The 23,341-nt window shown below is 34.7% G+C and overlaps 1 protein-coding gene across 4 annotated transcripts in view; it reads left to right on the forward strand.

The window, feature by feature from the left end:
- Positions 1 to 23,341, forward strand: part of STXBP5L (syntaxin binding protein 5L) — a 321,677-nt gene that overhangs the window by 226,287 nt on the left and 72,049 nt on the right. For 2 of the 4 annotated variants that reach the window (XM_070788639.1, XM_070788646.1), the window contains 2 exons: positions 10,824 to 10,889; positions 18,903 to 18,995. In XM_070788639.1, the coding sequence (XP_070644740.1) occupies positions 10,824 to 10,889; positions 18,903 to 18,995 (159 nt within the window). The remainder of the gene's footprint in view (positions 1 to 10,823; positions 10,890 to 18,902; positions 18,996 to 23,341) is intronic. The other 2 variants (XM_070788654.1, XM_070788661.1) reach the window with 1 other exon arrangement.

Raw genomic sequence — 23,341 nt, forward strand, 5'->3', positions numbered from 1 at the left:
CAAAGGAAAAATATGTAATTACCTCAATACATGCAAAAAACTCATAATTTAACTTATTTATGATAAAAATCCTCAGAAAATTAGGAATAGAAAAATATATCCTAAATTGAATAAAACCCATCTCTGAAAAATTTACTAACATAATTATGAAATAATATTAAAATATTGAATGTTTTTCTACTAGAACTGGTTACAAGGGACTGATGTCCACTCTCATTATCTTTGTTCAACATTGTGCTTGATTTAAGTAGGGGCAAAAAGCAAGCTAAAAAGTAATTTGTATAAAGATCAGAAGGAAAACACTAAAACTCTTTATTTGCCAGTAGTATTGTGGTATATGTAGGAAACCCAAAAGAATAAACAAAAAAGCTATAAAAACAATTATGAATTTTGCAACATCAAAGAATACAAGTCAGTATACAAAAATCAACTATATCCCTATATAATAGCAGTAAACAATTGAGAAATGCTTTTTTTCTTTGAGAAATATTCTTAAAACTATCCTATACAGGATAGATTTTTCAGATACCAACCTGAGAAGCACCAGGGATACATTCTACAGAGAGAAAGCATAACTGGTAAAACCTGTTTTTAAAAAACCAATCACTTAGTCTCTGGTAATTGTCCTAAGAGGATGCAGAAAATGAAAAAGCATTGATTCAAGAAACTATATTGAAACTTGGTTTAAAAAGTGAGAGTTTGTAGACCTGAGGCACAACTTGCACTGTACCTCTCCTGCCTTCAAGTTGCCAGCATTTCCTGCTCTAACTCAAAGTTGAAAAGTCCAAATTCCTGCTGAGTGTGGTCAAGAGGTCAGAGGCTCCCTTCCCCTGCCAGTCCCAAACTAATAGGACAGAAGTTCTACGCCAGGTATGACAAGTCAAAAATGCTGAGGTTCTGACTGTTCTCACACCAGCATGCTCATAAGGCAGAAGTTTCATGCCAAAAAAAAGTCAAACAAAATCAGAGGTTACCACCTCTACCCCAGCCTAGAGACTTAGAGGTTTTGCTCAGGGGATGAGATAGTCTATAAGAACTGCGAATTCTGATGCTCTCTCCAAGCGAACTAGCTCAATTTAAAACAATTTGAGAAATTCAAGCATAAAAATGCCCTCAAAACTGATGAAGTATTTGATAGAAATAAAATAAGAGGAAGGTAGTTCTTCCTAAGAGTAACCAGCTAGAACATAGTCAGCTGGTTCACTGGAGAGAACCTAGAAAAGAGATAGCTAAGACAACTTCTCCTGAGGTTTGAATAAACCTCCAAGAATGGCTTCAAATATGACCCCTGTCCAAATTTAATGTTGGAATACTATTTGGGCCAGGGTGTTCTCTAAAATAGCAGAGTAATCACTTGGCTCTAATTGTGATACCTAATAGCTAGAAGTGATATCAACAAAGGCAGACAGCCTTCCAGAGAGACCAGGGAAAGCATCAAAGAGAGCCCTGCTGAAAAAAACCACTGCTGTCTCAGAGTGACTGTGTACACTGAAGGCTGCACCTTCTGAGGACAATATCAAAGCCTTCACAAGGTAAGGAAAGTAAATTTCACTAAAGTAGTCTAGCCAGATTACTAAACAAATAAGCAAATAACAATAAAAACCAGAAATGGGGAGTGAAATCAGTAATCAGCATCCAGAATTGCTATATTGCCTAAAATGTTCAGCTGCCACTGCTGCTGCTGCTAAGTCGCTTCAGTCTTGTCCGACTCTGTGTGACCCCATAGACGGCAGCCCACCAGGCCTTGCCGTCGCTGGGATTCTCCAGGCAAGAATACTGGAGTGGGTTGCCATTTCCTCCTCCAATGCATAAAAGTGAAAAGTGAAAGTGAAGTTGCTCAGTTGTGTCCGACTCTTAGAGACCCCATGGACTGCAGCCTAGCAGGCTCCTCCATCCATGGGATTTTCCAGGCAAGAGTACTGGAGTGGGTTGCCATGTCCAGCTAACAAAATATTATATGAGACTTGCAAAGAAATAGGAAAGTGTTACCTATTCACAGGAAAAAGCAAGGAAACAGACACTGCCTCTGAGAGGGCCCAGATGTTGAATTTAACAAAGATCTCACAGCAACTTTAAAAAATGTTTAAAGAACTATAGAAGGAAGGGAAACTATGATGATAATGCCTCATCAAATAGATAATACCAACAAGACATGGAAGTTACATAACATAGCAAATGGATCTTAGACCATACATAATAATTAACTCAAAATGGATAAAAGACTTAAATGTAAGATCTGAAACCATAAAACTACAAGAAAACATAAGTGGTAAACTCTGTGACATGGGTATTGGCAGTGATTTTTTTTTGACCCCAAAACCAAAGAAAATGTAATAAAAAATAAACAAGTGGGATTACATAAAAAAAAAAAAAAACAACGAAATGCCTATTCTTTTGAAATTCTTCCCAAAAAATTAGAGGAAGGAACACTCCCAACCTCTTTTTATGAGGCCACTATCACCCTGATACCAAAACCAGACTAAGATACCACCAAAAAAGAATATTAGATGCCAATAACACTGATGAACACAGATGCAAAAATCCTCCACTAAATACTAGCAAACTGAATCCAACAATATGTTAAAAGAATCATATACCATGATCCAGTGGGGTTTATCACAGGGATGCAAGGCTGTTTCAGTATCCAAAAATAAATCAGTGTTATACCATATTAACAAATTGAAGAATAAAAACCATATGATCATCTCAATAGATGCAGAAAAAGCTTTTGATAAAATTCAATACCCGTTTAAGATAAAAACTCTGCAGAAAATGGGGATAGAAGGAACATACCTCAACACAATAAAGGCCATCACTGACCTGCAGATAACATCATACTCAGTGGTGAAAAGCTGAAAGCATTCCCTCTAACATCAGGTATCAGGCAAGGATGTCTACTGTCATTTTTATTCAGCATAGTTTTAGAAGTCCTAGCAACAGCAATCAGAGAAAAAATAAAAGGAATCCAAATTGGAAAAAAGAAGTAAAACTGTCACTGTTTGCAGATGATTTGATACTATACATATAAAAATCCTAAAGATGTTACCAGAAAACTACTAGATCTCATAAATGAATGTGGTAAATAAATTTGGTTGCAAGATCAAAATTAATACACAGAAATCACTTGCATACAGTTACAATGAGACATCAGAAAGAAAAATTAAGGAAACAATCCCATTTACCATCTCATCAAAAAAGAATAAAATAACTAGGAATAAATTTACCTAAGGAAGCAAAAGACTTGTACTCTGAAAACTGTAAGATGCTAACGAAAGTAAAGACAACACAAACGTTGTTTGATTGGAAGAATAAATACTGTCAAAATGACTATACTACAGATTCAGTGCAATCCCTATCAAATTACTAATGACTTTTTTTGAATAACTAGAACAAAAAAGTTTACAGTTTGTGTGGAAATACAAAAGACCATGGATAGCCAAAGGAATTCTATGTAAGAAAAATGGAGTTGGAAGAATCAGGCTCCCTGATTTCAGATAATACTACAAATATTCAGTAATCAAAGCAGTATGGTACTGGCACAAAACCAGAAATATAGATTAATGGAACAGGACAGAAAGACAAGCAATAAACCATATACCCCTGGTCACTAATCTATGACAAAGGAAGCAAGAATATACAATGGAGAAAAGGTCGTTTCTTCAGTAAGTGCTGCTGGGAAAACTGGATAGCTACATATAAATGAATAAAATTAGAACACTCCCTAACACCATATGGGCTTTCCTGGTGGGTTCAGTGGTAAAGAATTCACCTGCCAATGAAGGAGACATGGGTCAGGAAGATCCCCTGAAGGAGGAAATGGCAACCCACTTCAATATTCTTGCCTGGGAAATCCCATGGATGGAGGAGCCTGGCAGGCTACAATCCATGGGGTTGCAAAAGAGTTGGACGTGATTTAGTGACTAAACTACAATACCATACACAAAAACTCAAAATGGATTAAAGACCTAAATGTAAGGCCGATACTATAAAAGTCTTTCAGGAAAACAGGACGAACACTCCTTGACATAAATCACAGCAAGATCTTTTTCAATTCACCTCTTAGAATAATGAAAAAACAAAAAACAAATGAGACTTTAATTAATCTTAAAAGCTTTTGCACAGCAAACTATAAGTGAAACAAAAAGATAACCCTCAGAATGGGAGAATATATCTGCAAACAAAGCAACCAACAAGGGATTTATCTTCAAAGTATACAAACAGCACATGAATCTCAATATTAAAAACAAAACAATCAAAAAATGGGCAGAGGGCTTCCCTGGTGGTCCAGTGGTTAAGAATCCACCTGCCAATGCAGCAGACATGGGTTCAGTCCCTGGTCAGGGAATGTCCCACATGCCATGAGGCAATTAAGTCTGTGGGCCAAAACTACTGAAGGCTGTGTGCCCGAGAGCCCATGCTCCTCAGCAAGAGAAGCCACCGTGATCAGAAGCCTGCATTCTGTAATGAAGAGTAGACCCCACTCGCCACAGTTAGAGAAGGCCCTCATGCAGTAACAAAGGCTGAATACAGGCAAAAAGCAAGTAAATAAATAATTTTTTTAAAAAAATACAAAAACTGGCAAAAGATCTAAATAGACATTTCTCCAGAGAAGACACACAGATGGCTAAAAAGCACATGAAATGATGCTCAACATCACTAATAATCAGAGAAATGCACATCAAAACCACAATGAAGTTACCTTAACATTAGTCAGAATGGCCATCATCAAATATCTACAAACAATAAATGCTGAAGAGGGTGTGGAGAAAAAGAATCCTCCTACACTGTTGATAGGAGTGCATACTGATACAGCTACTACAGAGAACAGTATGAAGGTTCCTTCAAAAACGAAAATAGAACTATTATATGATCTAGTAATCCCACTTCTGGGCATATATCCTGGAAAACCATTATTAGAAAAGATAAAGATACATGCACCCCAGTGTTCACAGCAGCACTGTTTACAATAGCCAAGACATGAAAGCAATGTAAGTGTCCATCGACAGATAAATACATAAAGAAGATGTGGTACATACATACAAGGGAATGTTACTCAGTCATAAAGTGAAGTGAAAGTCCCTCAGTCGTGTCTGACTGTTTGCAACCCCATGGACTATACATGGAATTCTCCAGGCCAGAATACTGGAGTGGGTAGCCTTTCCCTTCTCCAGGAGATCTTCCCAACCCAGGGATCGAACTCAGGTCTCCCGCATTGCAGGTGGATTCTTTACCAGCTGTGCCATAAGGCAAGCCCTTAACTCAACCATAAAGAAGAGCGAAATAATGCCATTGCAGCAACATGGACGGACCTAGAGATTATCATACGAAGTGAAGTCAGACAAAGATAAATAACATATATTACTCATATGTGGAATCAACAGTAAATGTTATATAAATGAACTTATTTACAAAGCAGAAACAGACTTATAGATATTAAAAACAAATTTATGGTTACCAAAGGGGAAATGAGTGTGTATGGGAGTGGGTGAGATAAATCAGGACCTTGAAATTAGCATACACATACAGTATACAAAATAGATAACATAGAAGGATCTACTGTATAGCACAGGCAACTCTACTAAATATTCTGTGATAACCTATATGAGAAAAGAATCTGAAAAAAGAATTAATATGTGGATGTACAAACAAATCATTTTGCTATGTAACTAATCACTTTGCTGTGAAACTAACACACAAAATTTAAAATCAACTATACTTCAATAAATTTTTAAAAAGAAAAGGTGCATCATCACGGAAATGCAAATTAAAACTACAATGAGAAATTACCTTGGAGCTCTTAGAGTGGCTATTATAAAAAATACAGGAAATAACAAATATTGACAAGGACATGGATAAAAGGGAACTTTTGCACTGTTGGTGGGAAAGAAATTGGTTCGAGCACTGTGATAAACAGTATGGAAGTTTATCAAAAAATTAGAAATGGAACTACTATATGATCTAGCAATTCCACTTCTGAGTATGTATCCAAAGAAAATGAAAACACTGAAAAAGATACATGCACCCTCATGCTTATTGCAGCATTATTTAAAATAGCTAAGATACAGAAACAACTTAAGTGATCATTGATGATGAATGGATAAAGACAATATGCAATGGAATATTAATTCAGCCATAAAAAAAGGAAATCTTACCTTTGTGAAAACATGAGTGGCTCTTGAGGCCAATATGCTAAGTGAATTATGTCAAACAGAGAAAAACAAATGCTGTATATTACATATATGTGGAACCTAAAAACAAAAACTGCAAAAAAATAAGCTGATATATACAGAGAACATATTGGTGGTTGTCAGAGGAGTGAGCAAGAGGAGATGAGGTGATAGGGTTCTGGAAAAAGAACCAAATGGAAATTCTAGTGTTGCAAAGTATAATAAATGAGAGAAAAATTCAGTAGAGGAACTCAATAGTAGATTGAACTAGCAGAAATAAGAATCAGCCAATTGGAAGGTAGGTTGATAGAAATTATGCATTCTTAAGAACAGAGAAAAATGCAGAAAATTAACTTTAGAGAAGTATGGGACACTTAAATGCACCAATATGTCCATAATAAAGTAGTAGAATAAGGGAAGAGAGAAAAAGAACATGAAAACTTCCAGAATTTGAAGAAGTCCAGGTAGGATAAAAGCAAAGATACCACACTGATGCATATCATAGTAAAAATGCTGGAAAACTAGAAAATGTTAAAAATAACAGAAAAATGACTTATCACGTATGACTCAAAAAATAGGACAGACATAGGGGAAGCCAGAAGACTTTAGGATGAGATTTTCAAAGTGCTAAAAGGAAAAAAAAATATATAAAGATTCTTATCACCAGCAAAACCACATTCAAAAATGTAGGTTAAATAAAGGTATTCCCAGAAAGGCTTATGGCCAAAATATTTACTTATAATTCCACTAATGCTATTAGCTATATTATTTGTATTTTGACTGCTTTACAAGATTATTGCTTATTTTATTATTAAAAAAAAAAAAGTATTCCCAGATAAACAAAAACAGAATTTTCTTCTAGCAGAGAAAGTGAAATCGCTCAGTCATGTCTGACTCTTAGCGACCCCATGGACTGTAGCCTACCAGGCTCCTCCCTCCATGGGATTCTCCAGGCAAGAGTACTGGAGTGGGTTGCCATTTCCTTCTCCAGGGGATCATCCCGACCCAGGGATCAAACCCAGATCTCCCGTATTCCAGGCAGATGCTTTAACCTCTGAGCCACTTTTCTTCTAGCAAAAGCCATCCTCAGAGAATTACTGAGGGAGATCTTCAGGCTGAAAGAAAGTGACCCAAATGGTAATTTGAATCTAGACAAAGAAACAACACTGTTATGGTAGTTATAAACTAATAGAGTAAGTGTGTATGTCTTCTCTTAACTGATTTAAAAAGCAATTTCTGAAACAATATGTATAAAATTGTATTGGTAGGCCAATAATATATAGAAATGTAATATGTTTTCCAGTAACACAAAGAAGGTGGTGGGAGCAAAGTTGTATTGATATCTGAGTAAGTAGATGATGGCTCTACCAGAACAAATGAAGAAAGCCACAATGGTAAATCAGAAGGTTAATATACAAACTTATAAATATATGTATGTTCTCTTCTCTTGACTTTTATAAAAAATAAAATTATATAAAGCAATAATTATAGCAATATGTTGTTGGGGTTTGTAATACATATGGATACAATATGTATACCAGTAATAGCATATAAAAGAGGAAGAAGAAATGGTGCTACAAGAATAACGTTTCTATATCTACTGGAATTTAGTATACATCAGAAGTAGATTCTTACAAGATGTATATGTTAAATCTCAGAATACCCACTAAGAGCTCCAAAAATATAGGGTAAAATTTATCACTTTACTATCTAAATATCACTTAAATATTTAAATATTTACTTAAATACAAGCAAAGCAATAAGGAAGAATTAGAAGAATAGAAATACATGAGTTATGCAGGAAACCTAAAATGACACATGTAACCCTGTATCAGTAATAACATTTAATGTGGATAGATAATAAAAAAAAAAATCAAAAGACAGATTGTTGAGCTGAATTTTTAAATAAATCAAGATCCAATTCCATGCTGTCTGAAGGTGACACCAAAAGATACAAATGGGAAAAGTAAAAGGATAGAAAAATATCACACAAACAGCAAACATTAAAAAAAAAAAAAACTGGAATAGCTCTACTAATATCAGACAAAAAGATTTTGAATAAAAAATGTTTATTAAAAAGGGACATTTAAAGTGATAAAAATGGTCAGTATATCAAGAAGATGTAACAAACCTAACAACTAGCTTCCCTAACAGCTCGGTTGGTAAACAATCCACCTGCAATGCAGGAGATGCCAGTTCTATTCCTGGGTTGGGCTACCCACTCGAGTATTCATGGGCTACCCTTGTGGCTCAGCTGGTAAAGAATCTGCCTGCAATGCAGGAGACCTGGGTTCAGTCCCTGGGTTGGGAAGGTCCTCTGAAGAAGGGAAAGGCTACCCATTCCAGTATTCTGGCCTGGAGAATTCCATGGACTATGCAGTCCATGGGGTCACAAAGAGTCGGACACAACTGAGCGACTTTCACTTCACTTCACTTCAGATACCTAACAACAGAGTTATAAAGTATTTGAAGCAATATCTGACAGACTCAAAGGGAGAAACAGACAATTCAACAATTATTGGATATTTTAATACTCTACTTTTAAATATAATACAAGAACTAGGCAGAAGGTCAAAAACTAAACAGAAGACTTGAAAAATGCCATGTGTAAGACCTCTGTACTCAAATCTACAGAAAGGAAATGTTTAAACATTATTCAAATGGAGGTACCATGTTTATGGGCTGGAAAACTCAATATTTTTAAGATGCTTATTCTATCTAATTTTATCTATAAATTTATCAAAATTTACTAATAATCTAGAATATTTCAGCTGGTAAAGAGTCTGCCTGCAATGCAGGAAACCCAGGTTCAATTCCTGTGTTGGGAAGATCCCCTGGAGAAGGAAATGGCAACTCACTCCAGTATTCTTGCCTAGAGAATCCCATGTTCAGAGGAGCCTGGCAGGCTACAGTCTGTGAGGTCACAAGAGTTAGACTCGACTGAGTGACTAAGCACAACACCACAACATATCTTTTTATAGAAACTGACAAATTCTAAAAATGTATATTAGAAATTCAAAGAATCTAGAATAACTAAAACATATTTTGAAAAGAACAGAGTTGGAAGATTTCACTTCCTGATTACAAGATGTACGGTAAACCTACATTAATTAGATATTGTGGTAGTCAAAAAAAAAAAGACAAATAGACCAATGATTGTAAAAGAGAGAATCAAGAAACTGACCCATGCATACGTGGTCAATTTATTTTTGACTAAGGCGCTAATACAAATCAATTAGGAAAGGAAAATCTTTTTAACAAATAATGATGGAACAACTGGGCAAATAGGGGGAAAAATGGACCTTAATCCGTATCTCACACCATAGTCAGAATTAACTTGAGAAGAATTGTAGTCCTGAAAATGGAAGTTTCTTGAGAAAACAAAGAATGATATCTTCATTACCATGGGATAGGCAATGATTACTTATACAGGAATCAAAACAATTCAAAATAAAAAAACCAAATTGTCCTTAAGGTAAATTAATCTTTTGCTTATCAAAAGACATTTTATTGCCTTAAAGAAAATGGAACGATAATTCACAAATGGAAGAAAATACTCACAATTACTTCTGATGAAAGACTCTTAAGCAAAATATATAAAGAATTCTGTTGAAGCTTTGGCACTACTCATTTCTGTAACCTTAAGTAAATAAACTTGCCAAACTTACAATTTCTTTTTTATAAACATAATGGCTGGGCTTAAGTGTCACAGTGGACATTATTCTAAAGTGCTATGATTTTTTTAATCTACAGCAAGTTTATTGGTATAAATTACATAAGAGGATGGTAGGAAAGGAATATGAATAAAGATTATTTTGGTATTGACAATAGCTTTTAAGTACCCCTGGGTATGGGGATTTACATTAAAGTAGAAACTAATACAATTATGTAAAGTTTAAAAATAAAATAAAATTAAAAAAAAATAAAATAAAATAGAAAAATAAATAAAATGTGCTTCTTGAAAAAAAAAAATAAAGTAGAAACTATTTACAAAGAAAAAAAAGTGAAACTCTCCAACTAGGATAGGAAAATGATAAGGATATTTTATAAATGCCATAGGAATGTAGACTGGCAGATAGTGGGAATTACAAAATGTTTGTTAATCCATTGTGCCTGTCCTTGTGTTTTTCAGGAAAGTGACATTAGAATAAAGGAATATTAGAAATGAGGAAAATAGAGTGCTTATTATAAGAAGGAATTTGATACCATTGAACACATCACTTAGTATTTACTTAACTTTATAAATAAATATAATATTTAAAATTTGTAACATCTCCTTAAAGGTCTTTTAAAAAGCCAGTAACCATTTCCCTTGGAATTGGAGATTTGATTAGATCTTTTTTTAAAAGAAGTTCTAATTCATGTTATTCTTGGTCTACTTTCAGATGAAACTAGGTCATTTACTAAAATATTATTTGATATAAAAAATAAGAAAAGGGATTTTGTATTTTTCTACCATTATATTCAATTACCCTAAATATGTCAGTTATTGCTTCTCTTGTATCATTGTTAAAATTTTTCAAAAAAATTCTCATAACATGAGCATAGAAAAGTTCTCACAGGGGAAAAACAAAGCCTTATTTTAAAACTTATAGGAATTAATAATTATCTGTGAAACATTAGAAAATTCCTCATGTTTTTTCATTTCATTTTCAGGCTTAACTGAGTTGAATGACAGTCCAGTTCCCCAGGAACTTGAGCGCTGCAAGTCTCCTACTTCAGGTAAACATGAGTGGTAATTTTCAGGCTTCTGGTAACTCATGGTATTAATCCACTGCCTTACCGTCATAATTCTTGGGAAATTCATAATTTTGGTAATTAGGTATAATTTCACTTCTGAAATTCAACCATAAGCAAATTTGATTCCAAAATAAAATATAAATGTCTTAAAATATTTATGGCTTCCCCAAAAATTAAGATCAAAGGTATCTTGCAAAAGTGCAATACTTTTAAAGACATTTTAAAGGAAGGTTATTCTACAGATATATTAGTAATGCTAAGTAAAAATTGGTTATATTATGTAGAAATTGTCTTATAGCTAGAGCTTAATTAGTGGGAAATACACACTACAGGCAGAGGAGCATAAGAAACTAGCCCTCTGGATCATAGTTTTGAAACATATGTATTTGTTGGCAAAGAAAAATTATATGTTGGGAGTAAAACAAAGTGTGAGCCCATTATATTAAAAACATGAGTATAAAGGTTATTAGGAGTAAGTTTTTGCAACATTTGCAAAATTAAGTTTTTAAAGTATGTGAAAAAAATTTAAACCGGTAGAAATTGGTGGTGGTAATCATTATGAATGATTTGCGTTCTTAAAAAATTTATATTTACCTGATTTTAGTATTATATAAATCCTTAAGCACCAAAAAGTTAGGTATATCTTTGACATTGAACTGTAGGTCTGTTTTCATAGGGTACCCAAATATTATAATTCATTTTTATTTAAAAAATTATTTTAAACTTCATGCAAATTTGTAAACAATAATCTTTTTATAAAGCAGTGAATTTTGACCTTTAGAAATTCAGCTGGAATTGTGACATTTCTTCAATTTACTCCCTTAAGAGTTGCTTGTTGTTTATTCTTTAGGAAGGTAGATTGAATAGAATCTAGTTGTGTCCTGTGTAAATTTCTGTTTTAATCATATCCATTTAATCCTTATTGTACTGCTTTCATTTTAAGCATAGCCTCATACATTTACCCTTTCTTTTGTATTCCCATTGGCACCATCCTAATCTAGGTATTTATTATACCTATGATATCACAAAGATATTCTAACGGGTGTCTGTTTTCCATGTCTCCCTCTTAGAATTCATTTTGCATATCATGGTGCAAAATTAATCTTCTTAAAATATTAGTTTGATATACTCCTGAATCACAAATCTTCAATTAAAATATAATTCAACATCCTGTATCAAATTTAGATAATGTAACCTCACTTTAAATTCTCATCCATAATCTGAATTTGAAAGTAATACATGTATTAGGTTTCAACATCAAAAATGGAATAAAAAACTGTCCCTTTCATCTTTCCCCATGCATTGTTTCCATCCTCTTGAAAAAATAAACATTATTATTAGTTTGTTTATCCTTCTAGACAGTTTGTGTTTGTAAACAAAAAGAAGTAGGCTTTTGCTTTCTGTTTTATACAAAAGCAGTGTGTCATACGCATTTCACCGTACTTTGCTTGTTTCACTTTACGGTGTATCTTGCTTTCCATTTCATTATTTTCTTATTCTTATTTACATTATATGATATTGAATGACATGTGTGTACTATAATTTATTTAATCACTTCACCAGTTAAAGTATCCTTAGTTCAGTACCAGTCTGTTGCTGTGTCAAACTGCTGCAGTAACTAAATGTTGTGCAGGTATACCAAGTGGATGAATTCCTAAAATTGAAGTTGCTGGGCCAAAGAGCATATACTCGTTTAATCTCCAGTTGCTCTCCTTGGAGTTTGTAACTTTTCATTCCTCCCAGCAATAACATGAAAATACTTGTTATCAAATTTTTAAATTTTTGCAAGTCTGTTTAGTAAAAGAGATATGTCAATGCAGTTTCAATTTACCTCTCACATATTGTAAGTGATATTGAATACCTTTTCATATATTTAAGAGCTCTTTAAATATTTTGTAAATTATCTATTCATATACTTTGCTCATTTTCTATAGGGTTGTTTATTCTTTTCATAATAATTAGTCTTCTTCATAAGTTAAAATTTTCTCTGTGACATGAGACCCAAATTTTTTTTTTCAATTTAACTTTTAACTTTGCTTATGGTGTATTTTACTGTAGTTTTTTTTTTTTTAATAATCAGACATTGATCTTTTCCTTTAAGGACTTCTTTCTTTATGCCCAGCAATTTAAATACTATACATTATCTACTTTTTTTTTTAACATTTTAGTAGAATTCCCCTGTCAATCATTTATTGTTACTTATTTGCATATTCATACTTTCTCTGAAACGTACAATGAACATATGCAAAGATTGAGAGCCTTTCTTTAATTAGGCTACCAAGTAGCTGATTTTGTTTATTTAAAGAGAAACAATGGTTTACTATTTTTTGTTTTTTTACCTTACTGATTTCTGCTTTTATCATTATTAGTACCCTCCTCTGTTTTCCTTCATTTTTTCCCTGTCACCTTTTTGTGGTAGATGCTTAATTCATTTATATTTATTATTTCTTACATATTGATATAACAGGGCTAAATTTCTCTTTGAACTCTGCATTAAATACCTTTTGATATATTAAGATTGCATTAAGAGTATTTTATATATAGTAAACAATTTGTTTATATTTCTTTGACCCAACAGTGATTTAATGTAAGTGTGTTACATTAGGCAGCTGAAAGTATTACCTCCTTATGTCGTTCATGTCCTTACTTACATTTTGATTACTTGATTTGTCAAAGATGGGAAAAAGGCAAATTAAAATATTGTATTAATAATGTATTTCTATTTGTTCTTGTATCTTCTATTTTTTATTCTTTATATTCATGTGGAAATATTCAAAGATATATGCATCCTTTATGTTAATCACCATTGTTCATATTATATTGTGTCCACCTGATATCACCTTTTTGCTATTAATACCACAACTCTTGCTTTTATTTGTAATTTCTTTTTGTATTTCTTGGCCTTACCTCTTTTGGGGTAAACTTTTTTTTTAACTGAGATATAATAAACAAACCTCAAAGTGCATAATTCTTAAGAGTTCAGGTAGACTAGTTTTTACAAATGAATACTCCATGTAAACATACCCATATCAAAAGATATGGAATGTTACTAGATACCACTCTTTTGCCCCTCTCAGCCACTAACACCCACAGAGGTACCTACTATTCTGACTTTTAACATCATAGATTAGTTTTGTGGATTTTGGACTATCAGATGAATGAAATCATTCAATATTTACATTTTTTGCTTATTTTTTTCAATATATATAATATTCATCTATGTTGCTGATATTTATTGATGTGTAATACTCCATTATACAAATACATCTCTATGCAGTTTATTACTGATGAATATTTAGGTGGTTTTCAGTTGGGAGCTATTATAAGTAAAGCTGTTATGACCAATCGTGTACAATTTTTAGTACAAATATAACTTATCTCTGTGTTACATGTATCTGGGAGTGGAGTTTTGGGGTTACAGGGTATGCATATGTTAAACTTCAGTAGATACTACTGAATTTTCTAAAGTGGTTACACCAATTTTACTTCCATTAATAGCATATAAAAGTTCTATTTGTTCCACATACTCACCAGTGTTTTTATTTTTCCAACTTCAGTCATTCTGAGGTATATATAGAACTCTCACTGTGGAATCTAATTGCAATGCATGTCCCTGATGTCTAATGATTTTGATGAACTTCTTTTATGTTAATTGACTACTTTTAATATCTTTTATGAGATATTCAAGTCTTCTCTCATTGTTATTATGTTGCCAAGTTTTTCTTTTGGTAAGAAATTCTGTGTATGTGTATAGATAGGTACAACGAAGTACTTCTGTTGGGTGTATATAGAGCAAACTATCTTCTCCCATTCTGTGCCTCACCTTTTACTCTCTTAAAGGTGGTCTTTTGATGAACAAAATATTTTAATGCTAATATTGCTCAATGTATCAATATTTTTCTATTGTTAATGCTTTATGTGTTTTGTTTTTACATCTTTGTCTACCCTAAGGTCATAAAACTATTGCCCTGTTTTCTAGGAGCCTCATTGTTTTACCTTCAATTTTAAGTTCAAGTTCCACTTGAAATGTATTTCTGTGTCTAATGTGAGGAAAGAGTCAAGGTTTATTACTTTGATTTAGGTATCCAGTTGATAAGGACCATTTATGAAAAAACTATCATTTCCTCTAGGCACTAAAATGGTACTTTTGTCCCAAATTAGTGTACTCTACTGTGTATCTATGTTTCTAGACTTTATGTTCTATGTCATTTGCATGTTTATCTATCATTTATCCTATTCCTTATTGTTTTAACTGCTGTAGCTTTGTAGTATTGCTGATAGCAGAGGTCCTTCAATTTTGTTTTTGTGGTTCTTTTTCAATAATGCTATAGTTATTTTAGGTCTTTTGTGTTTTCATATAACTTTTAGAAAAAAATTATCAGTTTGCACACAAATCGCCATGCTTGGATAGTGACTACAGTTTCATTGTATCTGTAGATCAGTTCGTCAGAGCTGATGTTCAACAATGAATTTTCCATTTGGTATCTCTTCATTTATTTCTTCTTTCAGTAATATTTTTCTTTTTCTTTGTAGAGGTCTTACACATCTTTCATTACCTTTATTACTCAGTATTTGATTTTTTGTTGTTAATTTTTTAATATCTTTTTTTATGCTTTGTGGCTTTAATATAAAAGTAATTAATTTTTGTGTATTGATATTATATCCAGAACATTTGATAAACTTATTTAACTTCAGTAATTTGTCAGTTCTTTTAGATTACCTATGTATCTAATTATCCTCCACGGGGTCAAAGAGTCAGACACAACTGAGCAACTGAACTGAACTGAACTGATCTGTTAAAAGGACAATTCTATTTCTTCTTTCTAAAGGAAGAAATCAGCTAGAACCTCCAAAACAATGTTGAATAGATGTGATGTTAGCAGATATCTTTTCTTTTTTTCCAGTCTCAGGTATATGTCTTTCAAGATTTCATAGTTAATTATCAGGATTGCTACAGGTTTTTAATAGACATTCTGCTTTTAGTTCTCTGCCTTGGATGTTTCTTCTTTCATTAATGTTAAAGCAGATCTGGAAACACCATCACATTTTTTTTTTTTTTGGCAAAGCACTCAAAGGGCTTTGCATGCAATCAAATAGATTGCTTCAAAACAGGAAGATTTTGACTGCTTTTGTATTATGTTATTTGGAACAGAAATGCTTGACTAAGATTCATTACCACTTCAGTGCCTTATTTGAGAATGGTTTACTGGCAGGTCCCATTCTTCTTTGGATTTCCCTGGTGGCTCAGATGGTAAAGCGTCTGTCTACAATGTGAGAGACCTGGGTTCGATCCCTGGGTTGGGAAGGTTCCCTGGAGAAGGAAATGGCAACCCACTCTAGTAGTCTTGCCTTGAAAATCCCATGGACAGAAGAGCTTGGTGCAGGCAACTATCCATGGGGTCCCAAAGAGTTGGGCACGACTGAGCGACTTCACTTTCACTTTCATTCTTCTTTAGTAGCCATTTTAAACTATAAATAATCATGATTGAGGAATGATATTTTTTCTTACATTAGCTTTCTAATCACTGTATATATTTCTTAAAATATGTGAAGTTTATCTTTCTGGGGAAAATACTAACAGATTTTTTTTTTATCTTAGTTAAAATTGCTGGAAATAATGAATATTTGCTTATTCCATTTGTCATGAAAAAGGAAAAATAATTGTGTTATATTAATGAATCTTTTTAATCCCACAAAGGAGAATGTGTTCAACACTATTTCCAGCATACTATGCCAACAAATGTACATTAAAACACATTCTGCAATCTCTTGCTGTTGTAAAAATTGCTGCATTCAATCTAGATTATCAGGAAAGGTAGAGTTAAGAAATGAAGATTCTTAGCCCAATCAGATCTTAAAATGTAACCATGAAAAAAAAAATTTTTTTAATTTTAACAGTAGCTTTATAAAATTCATGATGTATATTATCTTTAGAGGTAGAAAAGAATGAAAATATAAACAGTTAAAATGTTCAGATAACTTACAAGTGATAGAATCAATATACCTGGTTAAGAATATTTGTAATACATTCTAACTTTTGAAAAACGAATAAAAACATTCATGCCCTCTAGCAAGTCTCCTTGATTTATACACTTAGGGAAATTTCATAGGTCTGATTAGTAATGATAATTATTATGTTTATATCTCAGTATATCTTCCTTTTTATGTATATATAGCATTTAAGAGCCAATATTCTTTTTTTCCACATAATGCAGTGGATTTTAAGTTTAAAACCTGTATCAGAATCATATGAAGAATTTTTATTAAAACATAGATTGCTGAGTATAAGAGATTCGAATTCAATAAATCTAGAGTGGGGCTTGATAGTTTGTATTTCTAGCAAGTTCCCGGATGGTACTAATGCTTCTGGTCTCTGGACCACTGGAGAACCTGACTCTGAAATTTTTTTTTTTTTTTTTACATTATTTGTTCAGTAGTTGCTTCCCTTCTCGGTTTCTGTTTTGGGATCCCAAACCCTCACCTATTTAAGTCCACTAAAAAACATTAAAACCTCGACACAAATATCTCTGAGTAAGAGAGATCAGAAATAAAGAAAGCCAGAGACCAGTAATCATGTTATAACTCTGCTTTCTTACATGGATCTTAAACTCCCTTTTATGCCAATAAACTGCAAGTAATACAGGGTGAAGTTTCAGACTATTAAATATTTCCTTTAGGATAATGTGAGAGAACAGCATATGGATTGGGAGATGAAAGGATCCCAATGAACCAATCAGAATATTGATATTCTCAGCTTTCAAGATAACAATCATTTCATATTATTCATTACCCAACTGTTACATTCAAAAAGTAAGTCAAGTGTCTATAGTTAGAGTGATATTATGATATCCACTGAGAATAAACTAATGAACAAAATAAAAATACCCGTGACAAATGGACCTGACAGTCTATCTGCAGAAATAAACATTAAAGCAATAGTTATACAAATTATTATCTTTCCTTAAAGCTGTATAACTGTATTTCACTCACCAGGTAAGGTTGTGCAGTTTGGGTACTGCAGAAACATACTTCCCGAAGAGGTGAGTAGAAGCTAACATCAGTACTAGCTCCACCAAACCTGGAACAGGACTGCAATCCCCTAAGAAAACAGTCCCTTTTCCTTTGGGCCAAGAGTTGAAAATTAATCAAGCCCTCAACTGTAGGGTTATGTCTGCACACAAGGTGTGCATTTTTCTAATTTGTTCTCCTTGAAGGTTTGCCTTTAAAAATCATTTTCTCAGTTTAACATTTTTTGGGGAGGGTTATCATTAGGTTATCGGAGAAGGCAATGGCACCCCACTCCAGTACTTTTGCCTAGAAAATCCCACGGACGGAGGAGCCTGGTAGGCTGCAGTCCATGGGGTCGCTAAGAGTTGGACATGACTGAGCGACTTCACTTTCACTTTTCACTTTCATGCATTGGAGAAGGAAACAGCAACCCACTCCAGTGTTCTTGCCTGGAGAATCCCAGGGGCGGTAAGGCCTGGTGGGCTGCCATCTATGGGGTCGCACGGAGTCGGACACGACTGAAGCAACTTAGCAGTAGCAGCAACAGCATCATTAGGTTATAATACTGCTGCTACCTATGCAGCCATCCATCCTCACGATTCTCACTGTCTACAATATAGAATAGCATAATATTTATCCTTTAAGATATCTTTATTAAAAATTAGCATGGAAACTAATGCCACAAAATGCTAAAAAAAAAAATCAGTTCTGTTCTCAAACCTGGGTTAAAACTAGGTCTTAGAGCCTAGTTTTAATGCCATTTCTATGTAATTCTACATGTCTAGAACCCCATTACATCCTTCAAGAAAGAAAGCTTCTTCCTTTCAAAGTGTCCTCTGTTGGAACAGTGTCAAAATACTCAGGTAAAGGCAGTTAAATTTTGTGCCTTCCAAATAGTTATTATGAAAGTCACCTCTAAGGTAAAAACTCTTGGTTCATTTGGGCTAAAAAATTACATGCCAATAGTTTTTTATTCCCTTCCTTTAGGACTTGCTACCAGAACTCCCGAGGCAGCACCAGGCTTTTATAGGAATGAAATACCAGCTATGAGACAGAGGAATCAAGTACATCATTTGCCAGGTGAAAGTGAAAATTTCTTTTATGAACAAAAAAGCTATTATCTCCACAATTTATTCCAAAACCTTTCTTATTTGTTGTGCTAAAAATACATCTCACTCACGGTGAATAAAGACCAATTTCCCTAAAGCAATGGTTAAAATTATAAATATGAACTATACAGCAGGAATTCCTAAAGCTTTTGAAATGTGCCACAGAATTTTGATAGTGGGGTTTTCTACTTTAAATCTGGATAATTTCATCAGGCCTATAAGAAAATATGAAGTGGCCAACAGAGAATTCAGGGAAAACCCAAGAGCCAAAATCTAGAGTAGTTTTGTAAAAATTCTCCTATATTCTTCATGATACAATTAAATATTTTCTGTGATCAGAAACAACTGTGATGCTCATGGAAACTCCAAAGCATTGCCTCAAAGGGGCAATGCTCTCTCAGAAATAGTAAGCAAAAAGAAAAGTCCTATATATTTTATGCAGGCTCATTGCATATTTGGTGCTATTCATAGGAACCAAATAAGAAGAGGGAGGGGACAGATGTACACCTATGGCTGATTCATTTTGATGTTTGACAGAAAACAACAAAATTCTGTACAGCAATTATCCTTCAATTAGAAAATGAATAAAATTTTAAACAATACATAGCTTTCTTAAAATAGGCATTCATTATAAAATGACTTATGACTAGATTTACAGGCAAATTTGGCCTTGGAGTACAAAATGAAGCAGAGGAAAAGCTAACAGAGTTCTGCCAAGAGAATGCACTGGTCGTAGCAAACACCTTTTTCCAACAACACAAGAGAAGACTCTACACATGGACATCACCAGATGGCCAACACCGAAATCAGATGGATTATATTCTTTGCAACCAAAGATGGAGAAGCTCTATACAGTCAGCAAAAACAAGACCAGGAGCTGACTGTGCTCAAATCATGAATTCCTTATTGTAAAGTTCAGACTTAAACTGAAGAAAGTAGGAAAAACCACTCGACCATTCGGGTATGACCTAAATCAAATCCCCTACAATTATACAGTGGAAGTGACAAATAGATTCAATTAGATCTGATAGAGTGCCTAAAGAAATATGGATGGAAGTTCGTGACATTGTACAGGAGACAGTGATCAAGACCATCCCCAAGAAAAATGCAGAAAGGCAAAATGGTTGTCTGAGGAGGCCTTACATATAGCTGTGAAAAGAAGAGAAGTTAAAGGCAAAGGAGAAAAGGAAAGATATACCCATTTGAATGCAGAGTTCCAAAGAATAGCAAGGAGAGAGAAGAAAGCCTTCCTCAGTGATCAGTGCAAAGAAACAGAGGAAAACAATAGAATGGGAAAGATCTCTTCAAGAAAATTAGAGATACCAAGGGAACATTTCACGCAAAGATGGGCTCAATAAAGGATAGAAATGGTTTGGACCTAACAGAAGCAGAAGAGATTAAGAAGGTGGCAAGAATACACAGAGGAACTATATAAAAAAAATCTTCATGACCCGAATAACCACAATGGTGTGATCACTCACCTAGAGCCAGCAAATTTGGAAAATTCAGCAATGACCACAGGATTGGAAAAGGTCAGTTTTCATTCCAATCCCAAAAAAAGGCAGTGCCAAAGAATGTTCAAACTATTGCACAACTGCAGTCATCTCACATGCTGGCAAAGTAATGCTCAAAACTTGGAACATCGAAAAAGCAAGAGAGTTCCAAAAAAGCAGTTCCAATTGTGCTTTCTTGACTGTGCCAAAGCCTTTGACTGTGTAGATCACAACAAACTGTGGAAAACTCTTCAAGAGATGGGAATACCAGACCACCTTACCTGCCTCCTGAGAAATCTGTAGGCAGGTCAAGAAGAAACAGAACTGGACATGGAACAACAGACTGGTTCCATATAGGGAAAGGAGTATATCAAGGCTGTATATTGTCACCCTGCTTACTTAACTTATATGCAGAGTACATCATGCAAAATGCCAAGCTGGATGAAGCACAAGCTGGAATCAAGATTGCCAGGAGACATATCAATAATCTCAGATAAGCAGATGACACCACCCTTATGGAGAAAGTGAAGAAGAACTAAAGGGCCTCTTGATGAAAGTGAAAAAGGAGAGTGAAAAATTTGGCTTAAAACTCAGCATTCAAAAAACTACAATCATGGCATCTGGTCCCTCACTTCATGGCAAATAGATGGGGAAACAATGAGAGATTTTTGCAGGGGTGGGGGGCGCTCCAAAATCACTGCAGATGGTGACTGCAGCCATGAAATTAAAAGATGTTTGCTCCTTGGAGGAAAAGCTATGACCAACCTAGAGCATATTAAAAAGCAAAGACATTACTTTGCCAAAAAAGGTCTGTCTAGTCAAAGCTATGGTCTTTCCAGTAGTCATGTATGGATGTGAGAGTTGAACTGTGAAGAAGGCTGAGCACTGAAGAATTGATGCTTTTGAACTGTGGTGCTGGAGAAGACTCTTGAGAGTCCCTTGGACTGCAAGAAAATCCAACCAGTCAATCCTAAAGGAAATCATTTCTGAATATTCATTGGAAAGACTGATGCTGAAGCTGAATAAATTGAGAAAAAGAAACATGAGAATTACAAAAAATACTATTGAAATTGTATGACATCCCATTGGCAGAGACAAGATGGCAGAGTAGAAGGATGTGCACTCACCTCTTCTTAGAAAAGTACCAAAATCATAACTAACTGCTGAAATCCACCAACAATAAACACTGGAGCCTACCAAAAAAAGATCCTGTACATCCAAAGGCAAAGAAGCAGCCACAGTGAGACAGTGGGAAGGGTACAATCATGATAAATCCATACCTGCCAGGTGAGCAAGCCACAAACTGGAAAATGATTATAACACAGAATTTCTCCCTCAGGAGTGAAAGTCTGAGCCCACTTCAGGCTCCCTAACCTGAGGGTCTAGTGGCAAAATGAGGAGCCCCCAGAGAATCTGGTTTGGAAGGCCTCTGGAGTTTGTTCGTGGGAATTCTGTAGGACTCGGGGAAACACAAACTCCACTCTTGGAGGGCACATATAAGGTCTCATGCATACCAGGACCCAGGAGAAAAAAAGCAGTGGCCTCATAAGAGCCAAAGTAGACTTACCTGCTAGTATTGGGTGGGGGGATCTCCTGTGGAGGCAGGGGGCAGCTATGGCTCACTACAGGGACAAAAACACTAGCGGAATACTTATTAATTAGTGTGAACCCTCCTGGAGGTCACCATTTCCTCTCCAAGATTTGACTTCATCCAATAGACTCTAGTGCTGGGATATCTCAGACCAAACAATCAACAGGTCAGGAAATTAACCCCACCCATCAGCAGATAGGCTACTTAAAATCTTCCTGAGCACATAGCTGCCCATAAAACACAGCCCTGTCCACCAGAGGGACAAGACCCAACTCCACCCACCAGTAGCTGGGAACCAGTTCCTGCCACCATGAAGCCAGTATAAGCCTCTTAAACAGCCTCATTCACCTGGGGGTAGACAGTAGAAGCGAGAAGAACTATAACCATGCAACCTGAGGAATGGAAACCACAACCACAGAAAGCTAGACAGTGTGAGACAGAGGACTATGTGCCAGATGCAGGAATAAGATTAAATCCCAGATGAACAACTGAGTGAAGTGAAGACAAGCAATCTATCTGAAGAAGAATTCAGAGTAATATTAGTAAAAACCCAAGATCTCAGAAGAATGGAGGCATAGATAAAGAAGAGACAGGAAATGTTTAACAAAAAGCTAGAAGACCTAAAGAGCAAACAAACAGATGAAAAGTACAATAACTGAAATACAAAATACATTGAAAGGGATCAATAGCAGAAAAAGTAAGGCAAAAGAACAGATAAGTGAGCTGCAAGACAGAATGGTAGAAATCATGGCTGTGGAACAGAATAAAGAAAAAAGATTGAAAGAATAGTGTAAGAGACCTCTGGGACAACATGAAAAGCACCAACATTCACATTATAGGGATCCCAGAAGGAGAAGAGAGAAAAAAAGACCTGAGAAAATATTTGAAGAGATAATAGCTGAGAACTTCCCTAACATAGGAAAGGAAACATTCACCAAAGCCCTGGAATCATGGAGTCCAGGCAGAATAAACCCAAGAAGAAACACACCAAGACATGTAGTAATCAAACTGACAGAAATTAAAGACAAAGAAAAAATACTAAAAGTAACAAGAGAAAATCAACAAATAACGTACCAGGAACTCCCATAAGGTTATCTGCAGGCCAGAAGGGAGTGGTAGGAGAAGGAAATGGCAACCCACTCCAGTCTTCTTGCCTGGAGAATCCCAGGGACGGGGGAGCCTGGTGGGCTGTCGTCTCTGGGGTCGCACAGAGTCGGACACGACTGAAGAGAC

This window comes from Bos indicus, chromosome 1, assembly GCF_029378745.1.
Source record: "Bos indicus isolate NIAB-ARS_2022 breed Sahiwal x Tharparkar chromosome 1, NIAB-ARS_B.indTharparkar_mat_pri_1.0, whole genome shotgun sequence".
Classification (NCBI taxonomy): domain Eukaryota; kingdom Metazoa; phylum Chordata; class Mammalia; order Artiodactyla; family Bovidae; genus Bos; species Bos indicus.